This window comes from Fulmarus glacialis, unplaced genomic scaffold, assembly GCF_000690835.1.
Source record: "Fulmarus glacialis isolate BGI_N327 unplaced genomic scaffold, ASM69083v1 scaffold48238, whole genome shotgun sequence".
Classification (NCBI taxonomy): Eukaryota; Metazoa; Chordata; class Aves; order Procellariiformes; family Procellariidae; genus Fulmarus; species Fulmarus glacialis.
In genome coordinates, this window is record NW_009227341.1 from 1 (window position 1) to 17,841 (window position 17,841).

General features: G+C 36.5%; 1 protein-coding gene across 1 annotated transcript; it reads right to left on the reverse strand.

Moving 5' to 3' along the window:
* Positions 1–6,286: 6,286 nt before the first annotated feature.
* On the reverse strand, positions 6,287–6,981 carry LOC104080631 (glypican-5-like; the record flags this gene model as incomplete). Its single annotated transcript, XM_009583098.1, has 1 exon — positions 6,287–6,981. A coding segment is annotated over one exon (695 nt), but the record flags the coding sequence as incomplete, so codon positions are not given.
* Between the last annotated feature and the right edge of the window lie 10,860 nt (positions 6,982–17,841).

The window sequence follows — 17,841 nt, forward strand, 5'->3', positions numbered from 1 at the left end:
GGGAGACAGTGTCGAAGGCTTTACTGAACGCTTTACTGATGTAGACCACATCCACAACCTTTCCCTCACCCACTAGGCGGGTCAGGTTGGTCAAGCAGGACCTGCCTTCCATGAACCCGTGCTGGCTGGGCCTGATCCCCTGGTTGTCCTGCACAGGGCTTGTGAGCGCCCTCAAAACGAACCGCTCCACAATCTTCCCCGGCACCGAGGTCAGGCTGACCGGCCCGTAGTTCCCCAGATCCTCCTTCCAGCCCTTCGTGTAGATGGGCGTCACATTGGCGAGCCTCCAGTCATCCAGGACCTCCCCTGTTAACCAGGACTGCTGTCCTCCTTCCGGCCCTTCTTGTAAATGGACGTCACATTGGCGAGCCTCCAGTCGTCTGGGACCTCCCCTGTTAACCAGAACTGCTGGTAAATGATGGAGTGTGGCTTGGCTGAGTGTCCAGGTGGCGTAGCATGTTGTTAATTGCTTCCTCTTGGATTATGGGGGGTTTATCCTGCTCGCCGTCCCTGTCCTCCAGCTCAGGGGCTGAGTACCCTGAGGATAACTGGTCTGACTATTAAAGACTGAGGCAAAGAAGGCATTAAGTACCTCAGCCTTTTCCTCATCCTCGGTGGCAACGTTCCCCCCGCATCCAATAAAGGATGGAGATTCTCCTTGGCTCTCTTTTTGTCGTTAATATATTTGTAAAAACTTTTTTTTCTTTTCATAGCAGTAGCTATGAAGCAGTAGGCATAAAGCTGCTGTATTTATAGGCATATAATCATGTAAGTAAATAAATTAGATTTTAGATACTAAGGAAGTGGGTTCACAGAATAGCTACTTCAAAGGATGCTGATCTCTTCCACTTATTTAAGTGCCTTAACCTGTATAACTATGAAAGTTACCAAATATTCAGGCACAGCACTTCCCACAATTAGAAATGCTGTTAATCTGGTCTTTTGTTGACAGAGCAAGGTTACTCCTTTCCAAATATAAAAACTTCAATTATACTATAGATTGCAGGTGTATGTTTCTTTCCATTCCTTTTTAAAATCTAAAGAATTAATTGGTTTAGTGCACTTCTACAGCACTTCATATTCTGGAATGGCATGGAATAAGGCTGTATGACTTTTCGCTAGAGAAACCCCAATAAAAAGCAACTACATAAACCAGATCCTAGAAGGAATAGAAAAAAACCCGCAATATTCTATTTATAATGTTTGTGAATGTCTCTTTATGGGAAAATTAAATTTAAAACATCACTGTATTACAGCAGTTCTGACTGTTTAAGTGTTTATAGCTAGTCATTTCAAGCAAAATAAGGAAATAAAGATCTACAGTCTATTAACTTCTTCCTGCTAGCATTCTATGACACAAGAAAGATGTTGCTTTTTTCCTAGTATTAATGACAGATTAAAAAAAGAGCAAGACAGAAGTCTCTTTTCATACAACATAATTATGCATATTTTTTAGAAGACACATAACTTAGATCTTCTTTCAGGATTAGACTAAGATCAGGGAAAGGACTTGAGAACTTCCACAAGTTGGACATCTTCGTTACCTCCAACTGTTTGGAAAACTGACCCGGTGAAAGTCCACATGGGTTAGAACACAGTGAAGACATAATGCTTTTGAAAATCCCATTCCAAATTTTTGTAGGCTTATATTACATACAAAAATACATACAAGAATTTTACCAAACCTATAGCACAAATTCCTCACTTCCTAAATTAGGAAATGCCAGAATTTGTCTGTGTGATTTTAATTTTTTCTATTGTGTTTCCGATTCCCACATTTTTATATGCATATATATAGCTTTTAATATCATGCTCACATACTTTGTTTTCCTCCAGATCCCCAAATCATCGGTGCCCAGAATACACAATGAACAACTAATCAATATTCCTTTTCATCTCTTTTATTCAATATTAATCCCAAACACCACTGATCTTTTGGGAATTAAGAACAATAGTTTCATGTAAAGTTTGGAGGAAAGATTTAATTATAAAGCCTTGTGACTTTTCTCTTTCTCTTCTCTCCTGTTCCTTTCCCCTCTTCCTTCAGCTCTTGCCTCAGACCCATTTCACCTCCCCTCAGGTCCTCCGTTTGTTCCACTCCAATGGCCCTCTCAGTTGCTGTGTTACCCAATGCGTGACAGCACAAGTCTTCACACACCGAAACAAAACCATGGCTAAGACAGACTCTCTCTTGCAGACAGCTCCCTCAACCAGCTTGACTTTCAGCTGCTGAAGCAGCGTGCACAGAGAAAGGGGTGGAAACACACAGCTGAGGACAGTACCAGAGCAGGACTTGGGCAACCCAGGGTGAGACTGGCTTAAGCTGCCGTTGAACCACCCTGTGAGGGTCACAGGAACTTGCCCTTCCAAGGCACGGGGCCGTGCCATTAACCCATGCATAAAGGGAACAGAAATACGCTCTTATGCTGGGGACAGTAGGCTCCATCCACATCAAAACTTTGTAAATCTTGCTAAAATTTCTCTTTGTTCTTCTGTCTTAATATTGACACTCAATGCCTAGCATAACAGAATGGAGTTAACATGAAACAATTTATTACAACTTGTAAACAAGTTTCCATACGTTTTTAGTTTGTTTGTTTGTTTTTCCTTAAATAAGGCTTACATGTCTTACAAAGCTCTTGTGCATTCATTAGCCTGCACAGTTTCCCTCAATGGGGATTTCCCTAGCTATACGCAAGTTCAGAGACCAACACGTGGCAACTCAGGCTGAGCGCAAAAAGGAGCATACGATGAAGCTACAAAGTCCTTTGTAGCAATAAGCATTTTTACCTGTTATCCAATGCTTAACAACTACATAGTATCATCTTTTTCAGATTATCTTAATAATGAATACTGTTCTTGTTTTGTATGATGCAGCTCTCTTAAACCTCTATTACACTATATTTGCATGAGCATACACACAAGTAGTCTTCTAAAAAAATTCTGTTCCAACTCCTACCAGCTAAAAAGCATAGGGTCCACTGAGCATAAACAATACATAAATGGACATATATAGACTTCAGGAACACTGAACAGAACTGTCATTAAATATACCTCAATATATAACATATGTGAACGTATGTAAATATGTGAATAGTTGCACAACCCACACATCTCCACTAGATTCTGCAGAATAGCATAGAATGATGTCCAGGTATAGAGACCATGAACAGGTGCTGCACTTATTTGTCAGTCAGTGGAGCTGTGGGAGGCAGGAATTAAAGGTGTGAATTCGAAACAGGAAGAACAAAGGGAAACAGCACTGGAGATTGGCACTGCTCTGCTGACCCAAGCAGAAAAGTGAAGAGGTTATAAATTACTGGAAAAAAGAGTTCTGTAAAAGGAAGTCATGTTATATAGGCATTAGTGGTCTTTCCACATCACACAGAGCTTAAAGTATGAATATACATTAGATTTAAATATAGATATCCATGCCACATTAGAAAAAAATCCTTTACATATAGTTATTTACACAAACATACACATGATTAGATAAAGAGCTGTAAAAATACATGTATCACTAAGCAGGATACCCTGTTGACTCTCATATTAACATTTGCATATGTATATATCACACTTCAAACATTTAAAGATTTTTTTTCTCTGTCTGCTTCTTTAAAATTCATAAAAATACTTACTGTGATGAAATTCACATTTAAAACTGCAGAGACTGCTGCGTGCCTAAGCGAGCCATTATTTGCTGGCTCATAATCATCTTTTCTGTGTCTGTTAGAATCACTGATGCATTAATTGCTATCAAAATTTGAAACAGTTCATTAATCACTCTGAAGAAAAAAAAAATAAATATTAATGAGCCAATTTCAACAGAATTCATGTCCTCTGCCTCTTAAAGCTGAAAGACTGTATTTATTACATGTCAGAATTAGGTCTTGATACCTAATGTATGGGCCAATATGAAATATACTCAAGCCATACTCAGCAAATCAGAACTGACTGACTAGATCACCATGTTTCAATTATAGATCAAAGAGAGAAAGAGCTGGTCAATTATAACATAGAGATTAAGTGAAAGATGCATCTAAATGCATAGGTCTGATGCAGATTGAGTGAAAAATGAAATATTTAGTTTTTAAAGTCTGGAAGTGATTCTATATTGGAAGATCTTAACACAATAGAAGTAAACACTTGATCTTCAAACAAACACATTGGCACAAAATATTACATGAGAAGTTTTAGTATTCCTTACATCGTATGAGGGAAGGGGAGAAGGAAGGCATAGAGCTTTCAGGAATATCAAAATAAAGCATTTAATTTGGATCAATCTGAAATTTTCATTAAGCCAAAAGACTGGGTGGAGGGCTCTTTATCCATTTAATTTTTTACTAAAGTTGATTGAAATATACTGTTTCAGAGGGTCAAAACTTCCATTTTGAAAACATGAGTGCGCTCAGAAGTTTTAAGTCTGGGCCAATGCTGGTTCACTGTCGAAAATCCAAGTCTAAAACTTTTCAAACTAAATGACCCAGGATGAAACAGGAAATAGAAGGCCTTCGCTCGAGCCTTTACTTTCTTGTTCTAGCGCGTTACTGAAAACTGTAGGCAAAAAAGATCCCCCAAAAATCTGAGGAGGAACAGGGACTATCCCTAAAAGGCAACTGTAGCTCTGAAACATACTAGGAATTAGACAGACATCAGCGAGCCACTTTTGAGCCAAACTGTTAGTGAAAAACTTTTTCCAAAAAAATCACAGTTTTCCTCAAGGAAGTTCAGCAGCGGGAGATTCTGGCTAGTAGCTGGTTAGTATAAAGCAGATAAAATGGGTAATTCATAGAAATGGGCAATTTCCTTGTTACTCACTGACTACAAGCAGGATTTTAATAGACTGTCGGTCTTAGTAAGAAATGAAGAATCCTCTATTTATTGTATCAGGTCAAGTTGTTTATTGGCAGAGGTCATATCAGCTGCTTAGCAGAAGACACTGCTTCAACTTCAGCTAGTTACCTAAGAGGCAGGTTGTGGTAGTCCTAGAAGTATTACTGCACCTCAGCTGATGCCACACCACAGGGACACCCAGGCACAAACAGACCTGTTACCCTGTAAAACTAAAGGCATCTCCCCAGATCAAGATATTCGACCCAGCTTTAAATACAGAATATGTCACTGTCAGTGAAGTCTGCATGTAAGAATACACAGAAAAATGTAATTACAAAATGTATCGTGGATTAAATATAACATAGGAAGAATTAAAATTTTGCTACTTACATCACCTTCATAAATTTGCAGATATACTAACTTTCTTTCTAATGTGTAGCTAAATAATGTGTATTTTCCTTAACAGTATCTTAAAATTCTTCACTTCATGCATTCACAGCTAACATAGCTCTCACATAACTCGCTTTTTCTCTTAAGTATACGTAAGGAAGTAAGGAAGGATTTAGTTCATGTTACAAATGAACTGTGATACTTTCTCTGAAACCTACAAAAACCTTATGCAAATAATATAGCAAAGCCATAGGTTCTCTAAGGCCACTAGTATCTAAAAGAAGGATTGTTTAAATTTATCTTTATGTACATGTAAGATAACCATGAAGTGATTAAACAATTTACTTATGTTCATGAAAAATATTTTTTTGTGCTCCTAACAATTATTCCCAGTATGTCGTATAACAAGTTTTCAATCTGCAAACAAATATTATTGCCGAGATTTAACACACTCATTTACACAAATGTCAGATTATTATTCAATTCTGTTTTTATAGAATATTTGTGGAATTAGTTTTTCACCAGATAATTTACTTTCCTCTCATTAATATTTTAAGCTTCCAAAGTTAATGACACATTCCATTGTTCACTCTTGTTCAGCAGAACTTAACAGACGCAGTTGTAAAGTTAAACCTAAAGCTATTCAGTGCATCTACTGAAAATGTTAACTTCTAAATAAAAAGAGTGAAGGAATAGAAGTTTCCATTGGTTTGTGCAAAAAAAATTTTCACTCAGCAAAATTTTCAAAAAAGCTGTAGTTTCATGGGAAATGGGAAAAGATAAATTCCGCACAAGAATTCTTTTCATTTTGAAAAGCTTTTACTGTAAAAATGTTGAATCTCCACTTGATGTTAAACTTGTGAATAGAATATGGGAAATTAGCAGGCCATGTGCATGATTAAAATAAAAACTGGCAGTGCTGGAAAAACGCATTGTCGAATAAAGCTGAACTTGGACACGAATGTGTTCATCACCATGAAAACAGTCAAACAAGTAATAGTTACCTGTGTTACTTCTCTTAGTGTCATGTTTGCACCAAGCGTGGATAAAAACAGCTCCTTACCTGCTCAGATAATTCTGGCCCATTGATACGAGCCTGCACAAGAGCGTCATTAACAAGTGAATGAAAGTTTAGAAGCACGTGCTCAATGTCGTATGTTCCACTCATGGCACTTGAGAGCTCCTCCAGGGACTGAATATACCCCCGCCAATGAAGGTCAACTTCTGCCATGTTAGCTAAGCAGCCTCGGATGACGTTGAGGCAGTAGCCCATGCAGGGCTTACTTAAAGTCAGCCCTTGGCAATGGGGACAGTACTGCATTCTCAGTAAAGCTCTGCTGCAGTCTTTGGAGAAATGCAGATGATCTGTCGTATTGATCACTTCAATCCCCAAATTCAGAGCCTGCAGGAAAGTCCGGCTGGGTAACAGTGATCTTCTCATTTGTCCTATGGCCTTTTTGGGAACGTTACCAAAGGGCCTGATGGCTCTTCTTGCCATTCGGAGGCACTCCACATATTCCAGTGAAATGTCAGTCAGACCGGGGTTAATCACGTGGTTGTAGACTACTGGGAACAGGGTATCAAAAAATCTGTTGACAAATTCCTCTGTGCTGACGTCTGTGCCAAATATGAAGAGTCCAACATCTGTGAAAAACTCCTGAACACATGTAGTAGCCTCAGCAGCCATGTTTCTATATGCATTGCAGAAAAGTGTGCTTGTGTAATTCTCAGCCAGTCTGATAAGCATTTCAAAGGTTTCTATAATAAAAAAAAAAGCTCATGATTTTTAAGGTTTAAAAAGTAAGAAATTAGAGTAAGAACTTAAAACAATTACATCAGAACATCTTACATTTATCCTGAATGCATTTTTGCATTAGAATTTATGAAGAGACAAACTTCTCACAAACTGTGACAACTGTCTTTTGTATATAGGCAAACACCTTACAAGTAATGCTACAACACAATTAATAATCCATATGTTTTCTTGGCAAGATACATTAAATACAGTCTAAAAAAATACAAAAGGTAATCGATTGCAAGCTGAGTTATTAAGTTACAAAATAAAATAAAGCCCTACTGTATCTGTCTACGGATATACATACATTAGTGCTTTCATCTCACGACTCATTCTGCAGGTTGCAATAGAAAGTTAACCGCTCTCAGTCACACCACTTCAAGTCATTGCTCTTACCATCCTAAATGGATGGGCAAAAGTAACACTAAACAATTTAAACAACTCTACCATTCCATTAAAACTTCAACTTTTAAAAGATCAAACAGTTTTGTCCTCTTGTCTTCCAAAGGAGGGAGATGTACCAAACAGACATGAGAATGTGCTTTCAAACAATGCTGTTTGGTCTGGCAATTGCTATGGTCAAGCAAAGTGCTGGAACGTGCAGAATTGCTCTCCTCGGGCACTGTGATGGATACACCCTCTCTAAGCCTCAAGATCTGCATAACCGGTAAAGCCTGAATGGACAAACTTACATTTCATTTCATGTGTTAGGTGGCAATTCTTAAGTACACTGAGTAGTTTTTAATAAAACAGGTAAAATATACTGGAGAAGTATTCTCTCCTGACTTGATCTATGATTTGCAGGTAAGGAAAAATATTGGTTTTCAAAACAGAAAAAGAGTGTCTGCATTGAGGAATTTCCTAGATCTGCCTGAGAAGCTTGCACTTGAGGGAAGGCAAAGGAGCAATACATAGATCAAAAGGAAACTTACCTTAGGCTTCAGAATCAAAATACATAGAAACACATATTACAAGTATTAACCCATTTTATCGGCTGGATGGCTATGATTCAGTAACTTTATTTTATTCATTCAAGATTTACAAGTTTTCATGTATTTATTTTTTCTTTTTTTTTTTTTTTTCTTAATGGGACTCTATAGACATAAAGTGAGGAAAAGCATGAAGTACAATTAATACTGTCCAAATAGTGATGTTAAAAATAGGCAGAATCAAATAGTGTCAAATTATGTCAGGCAATTACTGAAGCAAACTGAAGTCTGATGTTAAGTCACTGACTGAAAGGAATAGTAGAAAACTCAGAACAATTTTAACATAATAACAAGACTCGCTTCACATCTTTAATATATATCTATGCATAAGAATAAATGTCTTATGTTCTGATAAAAACCTTGTTCAGGTCAGTGAAATGATTCTCACTGACTTCAGTGGGTTTGAAATCGCACGCTTTGTGAAAAGATCACAGAGAAGACATATTAAACTAATCTGCTTATACTTTCTACGCATTCTTTGTTTTCTCCAATAAAAATGAGATACATGCTTATAAATCAGAGTGATCAACCTCTATTCCTCTGCTACCCAATATCTATTAACACTTTCATATTTCACACCACCCTTAAGACTGATTTTGCTATCTCTCTCTTTTCCATTCCTCTAACATTCACATAAGTAAGAAAAAAAGTGTTGACTGCCCACAGTAAAGAGTAGGAAAGTGCATCCCATTTGTCTTTTTTTTTTTGCATTACTATGGCACATACATATGTGCATCTCTCCTAAAGTGAATTTCACTATAATCATTCATACGTGCCAAATATCACAATGATTCAGCAAAGGGTTTGATTTCTTTCAAAAGTCAGACATCTGAAGTCAGGACCCTGCATGGAGCTAGGCTCCCACCAATGGAGACCCATCCAACACAGCAAAGCCTCTTCAGTTTATCCCACGAGCTGACAGGCAGAAGTGCCAGCTGAGTAACTCTGTAGACCACAGCTGCCTGCATCACCACCGGCTCTGTGACTTTTCTCAACCTCAGCACCTCATGCCAGATTGTACCTCAGACACCTGCACTGCACCCCATGTTTGTAGGTGTGCACATGTGTATGGGAGACCCACGTCCTTCCGGAGCAGCAGATGAGACACAACATATCAGACAGGCCACATTAAATTGATCAAGATGCCCACTTTAAGGTGACTGAACTGAGGATGAGATCTCCACCAGCTATAAAGGCAGTTTGGACAGTTAGCTCAACATGGAGGCACATATACATGGACAGCTAAATTACAGCCCTAAATATCCTCCTGTACATTATGTCTCATTTTTATTGGAGGGAGCAAGGAATGCAAAGAAAGTACAATCCTACTATGGAGGCTTTATTTAGTTGCCTAAGAGTGTTTAGTACCATTTTTAATGGTAGATGCCGTTTATCTGCCTGTTCAGAAGGCCATGGGTATCCTGCAGGTCCTGTGTCACATCTGCCGGCTTTCTGTGGATGCTCTGCATTTAAAATGGTCCTAGATGGCTGTGCCTAGACAACTGAACTAAATTCTAGATACCCAGTCATCACTGACTCAAGAACCCTTCATATAAAAGCTTGGAGCAGCCAGAATAACAAAGACAAAAATTTAAGTCAAATTGATTCTTGGTTTAGATAGTTTTAAAATAATAAAGCGTGAAGAATATTAAAGCCTCCTAGGAAAATGGCTGTTTTTGTAACTGTAGATTCAGTCTTCTACACAAATTTTACCAATGCTTCAGATGAATTTTGTTAAAGTAGGTAATGTTAGTAAAATAATGATGTTATAATAATCTTTTTAGAATGACATGAATAAGGTTTTTATGACCCTTCTCAATTTTTTATTATTACTTTTCCTAGATGAAAACCATAAAGTATGTGCTCTAAAACGTCTGTTACAATCTATGGCTGCAGTTTCCTATTACCAAGAGCACAAATATTACATGAACAAATAAATCATGCTGCACATGGATAATCAATAGATTTTACAATGTGGTCTAAACAATAACAAACCTTCAAGATTGAATTACATTGCTAGTGCCCCAGCAACCCACAGATGAATAAGTACAATAATCAACTGCATGACTTATTGACTATCTGTGCTTTTCTAAACAGCATATGATAATACTGGCCACTTGTGTTTACGATTCTGCATCATGCTGTTTAATTGTCATTTCAGGATGTCTTACAAAATTTGTTAATCAGGTTTATTCTACCACCAAAGCTATTCCAGAGATTTGTCTTGCTCTCAGACAGCTTGAAGAATGACAGACAGCAAAGCAGACCTATGTTTACTTTCAATATTGAACAGCTCCTGTGAACACCTTATGATGGCAATCTATGTCATTTACAACACTTTCAGAGACTTCAATGACAAATCAAGTTATGCTGGTTCAATAGTGCAAGCGTTATCGTAGATTTAACAATGTGTTTCTCTCTCTTTTAAGTCTACAGGCCCAGACTAACATCATCAGTCTTAATTATTCAGCCACATAAAAGAAGCGGTGAGTTTTCAATCAGTATAAATCCAATGCATATAAAAGACATTTTAAATGTAACCAAGATGAGCCAGACAAGCTCTTTTTATTGTTATTAAATGAGTTTTTAATCTGCAGGCTCAGTGCCTGTTACCTCCATCCTTTATGAGACCTTCGTAGTAACCACTATACAGATACCTTCTGCAGCACTGCTGTGAATAAAGCTAGCGTTTACCATGGGTGACATGTCAAGTTTATTCTCCTTTGGCTAAACTTAGAATTATGATTATGACACTAAAAATCAGGGCTGTCAATATATTAACCCATTAATTTTTTGAAAGAACAGTAGTATCTCTCTCCCTTGTTAAGAAGGAACAAAACACAAGGCTAGAAAAAAAATGTAGATGAGCACTTTTTTGGTTTATGTATTGCATTTATTCAGCTGATTCTTCCTATCAGTACATATATCCATTTTTTGTTGATAATAGTGTATTTAACAAAGTGATCACAAAGTGATGTAAAATAACTATCAGGTCATTGCTTTGAAAGATTTGCAATCTTTCATTCACTTCCTTTAACCTTTCTGTTCCTGAGAGCCACAGGTAGTTCTAAATTACAAAGATACCACAATGTAGTAATCAATCCAGTGGATTAATGGCTTTAAAAAAGGACACAAAAGTATACACGTGCCTTGTTTACTAGAACAACTCACAAAGAGAGCAAAAAAGAAATCTTGTTTTATATTCCTGGACATTAATAAAATCTAATGGAAATATTGCACTGAATGAAATAGAATTTGGACTGGATTTTAAACCAGCCCTGCAATTCTATCCTTAATAGTTTTGGTGAACTGTCTTTCTACTACAGGCACCTTAGAAAATTAATTTAAAACAAATTTCTATGGAATCACGTTGTTATAAAAGCAACTGTATTTTCTTAGGTTTACCCCTTCTTCACACAGATAAATGTTCTACACAAGCTGCTAAATGAGAAAATGCATGGTCTAAATTCTGAGTATTAACTTTTGAAACTTCTATAGTACTTAACACAAAGATAGTTTAATAAATTAAAAATCCAGTATTAGTAGTGGGCCAATGAGTTGTTATAATTCAGTATTAATCACCAGCCTATATTACATATTATAAATTAATTCACACTTAGTCAGGGTAAGATAAGAACTCAATAAATTATAACCAGACAGGTTAAAATACATCCTAGAACTATGGACATAGTATTTAGCAAGAATGCCTTTCACAGTCCAGAGGGGATCCAAAACTGATGAGTCTGGATTAACCTAAGTATCAGCCAGGATATACAGGATATACAGGAATCCAGATAACTAAATCCAAGCAAAAGCTGAAAAACCTAGTAATATTAAGAATTTATTATGACTTAAAAAATCCTATGGGAAAGTATTAGCCTGTTGCCAGTTGCCGTTTGTGTTCAGTGATCTCATATGTCTTCCTCCTGTTTATGGGCAGCGCAAATAATCCAGAAGCATCAAACTCTCTCTACTAAAGATTTATAGTCCAATCAAGTGTATCTATCTTGCATACATTGTCCTGTTGGAGTCAAGGGGAATGTCTCAGGTACAGTTTACAGCCTAGCAAATGAAAAGCATTCAAAAATTATAGAAAAGAATAATTATGGGAAAGAAATTACTCCACCCAGTATTACATAAGTAATATCTTTGTTTAAAATACATCAAATAGAGAAATACATATAGTTGGGAAATTCAGAGTAATTATCCCTAAGTACAATGTAGTACACAGTGCCAGATATACTGCAAAATACCCTAATCATTTGTCGTATCAGAAAAATGAGCTGGAAGAATAAAGTCTTCAAGACATATAAATGAATTATAAGGAATGAACTCATTAGGGCATTGCCTGTGAAGGTTATATGGGAGAGAGATCAAAAGGATAAGTGCCAGCAGAAGATATCTGAGACTCACTAAAACTGCTCCTCATTAACACATACTTCAGATTAATCCATTTCATAATTATAGATTCACCATTGAAGTCAGTAAGAAAACAAGTAGAACAGATTAAACCTGTAGCCCAACCAACTTTGTGTTGCCAAGTGTTAGTGATACACCTCAGGCTTTACAGCCATAACTACTCATAATAGACTTCAGAATTTTTCAGGTCTTGTTTGGGCTTGAATTTATTTTAGCTCTATTTGAAACAAAAAAATTTAAGAAACTTGAATTAGAATCAGCTGACCGTTGCCTAAGTTGTTCTGTGTTCAATGGCAAATGACTCAGATACTCAGATGTCAGGAGTTTCTTGCATATCCTGTGATTTTGAGTTTGGTTTAGTTATATTATAATTTTTTTTCAGTTGTCGGTTTTTTGGTTTATTTTTTAGCTTTGTGCAATTGCATAACTCTCATTCTTTAAAATATTACACAGAAGACTAAAAAAAAAAAAGTAATCATGGTGTAATTAAGCCCAAGGACCCAGAGGGTAGGTAAGAGTGTACCCCATTAGCAAACACAGGATCGAAACAAATAAAATTAACCCTGAGAGGGCCCAAGACCATCATGGAAGAAACCTCCACCAGCAGCATCGTATTCCTCCCAGTGGCGAGCTCAGGGCTGATGATTCAGCTGAGCAATGCCCAGGAGGCGTGAGCATAGCATCAGAGAAAAGCATAGACACTAGGAAGTTGGTGTATGACAGTTTTAGTTGGAATATTAATAGGAATTAGCAGTCATAGATAATTTGGGCTATAAGCATTAGTGTTACCGCAATTACACTAAAAAGAACGGTTGCACTTTGAAAGGCTGTTAAAACATTAATCAGAGAAACACCAAATTCTCTCAGATCCATATGTAAGGTGTGCTCTCCTTTTTGCCCATAATGAAATTGTGTGGACTCATGAGAAACTCATTCCCAATTTAACCAGTGTTTCTTTTAAAAAATCATTTAAATTTTATTTGAAAATGTAATATGCTGAAGAATCTAGAAAAACATGTCCCAAAGCCAGGTGAGATGAATTTCATGCATGATTGTGCTTCATCTTTTCGCTAGTCTGAATTGATAATTGTACTTCTCATTCTTATTTCATAATCTTCTTAATATCACCACTCAGTGTTAATCTTTTCTTAATAATCCTGATACTGACTATTTTGCCACACAGAATCTGCTTTCTGAATCAACAAATCCAGTTGTTTTTTTCTTTTCCTTTTCCATCTTCCTATTTACACATTCAAGAACAGGCCCAGGACTGCAGCAGGACGCATGTTCAGCTGATGTGACACTATGATCTCCAAGTCTTGTATTTGTTTTTTATAAAATGTTGGAATAAAGTTCTCTTTTTTCCAGTTCTCTGGAGCTTCATTAATTGCTATAACTTAATGAAAATCATCATCAATAGTTCAGAAAATTCTTTTTGAACTTTTCAATGAAACTTGCTACTGTTGATTTTAAAATATCTAGCCTTAGAATCTGCTATTTAACATACTCCTAAGTTGTAATTGGAATGTATCTAATCATACCTTGATAGATGATATTTTCATATTGAATGACCGCCACACGAATGAATCAATGAATAATAATCACATGAATGAATATCACATGGTTATTATTTTATCTAGTTATAATCACTGATCCCACTTTTCTCCCAAAACTGTTCTTTTTTTTTTTTTTTTTTTTTCAGTCTGTTGTTACCCTTTTAATAGTGATGATTATGGGACCATTCATCTTGCCATTTTGGAAGCAACAAGAGCAGATTGTTATGTATGGTGCCAGGAGGGAAGTAACTAGCAATAAATAGAGCTATACCAAAACCCTGTTTTCCTCTTGGATTCTGTTTACCTTCTTTCTGATTTTGCATTATTCTGAATATTTCACAGGCAAGGCTTTCTTGTTGGAGGAAAATATTTCTAAGTTCTGAATATATTGCTTGCTACCTTGGAATGAAATATGCTCAGAGTTGCAAGCAGAACACTCAAGGGGATCACAGCTTTAAAACTGGTATCATATAATGAAGTTGTTTGAAAATCTCTTGATGTAAAATATTGTGCATGGTTTGCAAAAGGACATTAAATTGATAATGATTTATGATATGCATTTTTATACGTTTGCCATAACATATAAGGAAGGCAAGTCATCTCAGATATATAAAAAGGGTATTTTTTGAAAAGGGAAATTTGGCATTTATAGCAGGATGATGTTGAGATAGGAGGGTCAGAAAATTAATTCATTTTGAGTTAGTCACCTGAAGCTAGTTACTTGAAGCTCCCTAAAAGTCCGGTGAGAGAAACAAGCACTTCTAAGGCATGATTCATCTGTCTGACTTTAGAAGACTACTTTTCGTTGAGATTAACTGCTCTCTGGAAGTGCTTGTTCCTCTCCCTTGACTATAAAGGGACGTTAGAACAAATCACCCAGATACAAAGATCTACATTTAGTCAGGGTGAATCCCTAAGATTTTTGTAAGGAACTGGTATTAAGAGAAAGTGTCATCAAACATAATGCTATACTGCAATTTATACAAATAAAGAGCTGAGATGATCATGCTTCTACAAAGTGGTCTTAATGGTACATAAATGATAAGCTTCTAATATATTTATGCAAATCCTCTTTCCTTCTGCATAGCTGGGAACGCGTTTTTCTTAGAATGAAATAAAATATATACTTGGTTTCCAGAGGGTTGCCTGAGCATCATGACTTTACATGATAGCTTTATAAAACGTAATTATCAGGGAATCACAGAGGAATTACACATGAAGAGGAAGACCAACGTCAGGAAGATTTCCATAAAGCTATGATGATGACTGACATCAGATGAAGCTTTTGTCTTTATATTTGAAAGTTTAGAACCTGATTTCCCGCCCCCCCCCCACTTATCCCAGTTTTATACTGGCAATATTTACTCAACTTCAGTGAGCTGGATTTTGATTTATATGGGTTAAAGTGAAATGATAATCAGGTTCTAGCAGATGCAACACTACAGATCAACATTTCTTGCACATCAAACCAGTAAATATATTCATTTTGTATCACTGAATATTTAATCTGACAGCTTTCTTCTAAGTGTTGGTGGAGGTTTGGTGAATTCCTGCATCTGATAGTCTGAGGAATTCCACACTAAAAATTGTCACGCCAGTCAGTCAAAGAAATCTGAGGAGTTTGTTTACTTAACATATGACTACATGCCACGGGTTTCAGAGAGTCTCCAAAGAGTTTGGTAAGGGATTAGATGCATTTATTATCTTCCACTTTATTTTGCTTCACTTCACTTCATTTTTATTGAGGAAAAAGAGAGAAAAAAATGTCCTTTAAGGCTGCATTTCTTAAACAAACATCCGTGTTTTCCATGGAAGGTTCAGGAACAATTAAGTTTATGACTGAATCTGTATTATGTTGAAGGTAGTTCTATGTTCCTCTGTAACTATTGGATATCAAGAAAAAAAACTCTATGTCCCTCTGCATAGCTCTGGTATATTAGTGATTAGTGATCTAATCACTATTAGTGACTAAATCACTATTAGTGATTAGTGATATGTGCAAAATTCTGCTTAAAGTAGGTGATGCAAAAGCACTTTGGTTTATGCCATACATTCAGTACCTACTTTGCAGAATGCTGTAAAAAGGAATGAATTTGAAGTATGCACTTTCAAGTTTCAGATAGGTTAATAAATGTACCATTTCTAACTTGACAAGATGGAAACTCTCAGGAGGTGGATAATCAGGCAGACAAATATGTTCTTTCACAATTACAAGAGGAAAATAGCACCTGCCAACAGCAACATAAAAATCCAGTTCTCTAAACTGCTTAGGAAAAGACATACGTTTTAGTATATAAACTTATCAAATTTAAGTGAAATTCAGAAGATATTTCAACACTAAGGAAGTCTCAGGAAAGAGAAATTGTTTCTAGAAGGACTTTTTTATGACAGTTGTACAGAATATTCTCTGTAGCTGCTTTTAATGATAACATCTTAAGATCAAATATTGATATGGATTGGAATAGTACTCTATTTTGACTCACCCTTTCTTACCCAGTATGACTCCTGATTTTAATACAATTCATTTCTACACCAACTCATAACCCATTCTTTAGAAACTAAGCTAAACAAAATATGTTAAACGATCCATTGTTGCTAGTAGCTTTGGCACTTGCCTTTCACTCTACTTCCAATTCATACATGCTTTTGAATGCAGACACATCTGAAGGACAAAAACAGATTAATCCCCTTTGTTTGCATTCTGCTTGCTCCCCACTAGCACTCTTACAGGTTTTTGTGTATTTCACAAAATTGTGTATTTTGTGTTATTCAAGCGTGCAACAGAAGCTCTTGAGGTGAAAGTTCTGGATACGCTCCATGATGTTCAAGCTGTTTTAACAGAATGGCTTCTGCTATGCAAAAGGTAAAAACCCCATTACATACTGTTTATTGTGAGGTTCCCATGTATTCAGGTAAGACTGTTGACTTTACCCCCACGGAGCATATCTGTAGAAAACAAACAAACAAACAAACAAAACCCCACAAACACACACACAAACAAAAACCCCAACAAAAACCTCACCTAGCAGAGGGATGCTTCTCCCTATACCTTGTGGGGGAGCTACTGCACTTGTAGCTTGTATCAGGTAGAATGGCCCTGGCTAAGGGGAAATCTCATCCTATTTTTCAGTCCAGCTCTCTGGCCTCATGGCACCAATGAACAAGAAGCCAAAACCTGGATTTCTTTATATAGTCTGCATTTCTTTATAAAGTCTATGTATATTGTCAAGATGCAAATTTTTGAAATCCTGTTCTTTAATAGCAATCCAGTTTTTTTCATGAGATTATCTGACCTATTATTTTCTGATTTTGTTTGGGAAGATGCTTTTTAATGACTATTAATGTTTAGTTAGAGATCACTCAATGGACCAAAGAACAATAGATGTTAAGATTTAAACGTAAATCAATTATGCAGTATTACTGCAATTATTGCAATTACTGCAGTATGAATAATTACGTAAATGTGGGTTCATGAAATTATTCCCTTAAGCTTTACATCTTAATGCTCTTTAACCTTCACCAAATTCTTTCCAAATATACACAAAAGATAATTTGCCTTTTTAAATGCTACATTTTTTTACTTTCAGGGAGATCATGAGTATAACCAGTACATTATCTACTTTTACTATACAGCTTTACTGGGGTGCCAATAGCCTTTCGCCCTACCGCTATTTGCAGATGCTTTGCTAAGCCCTTTTATGCAACTCCTGCTGCAGCACTGCCACCTCACACATTCTCAAGGCATGTAATGCTTTCCAGGAAGGAGCTGGAGACAATAGCTGCTGGAAATGTGTCTCTTCTGAATTATAACCCCACTGTGATTTCCACTCCAGAGAATCACAGAATCATTAAGGTTGGA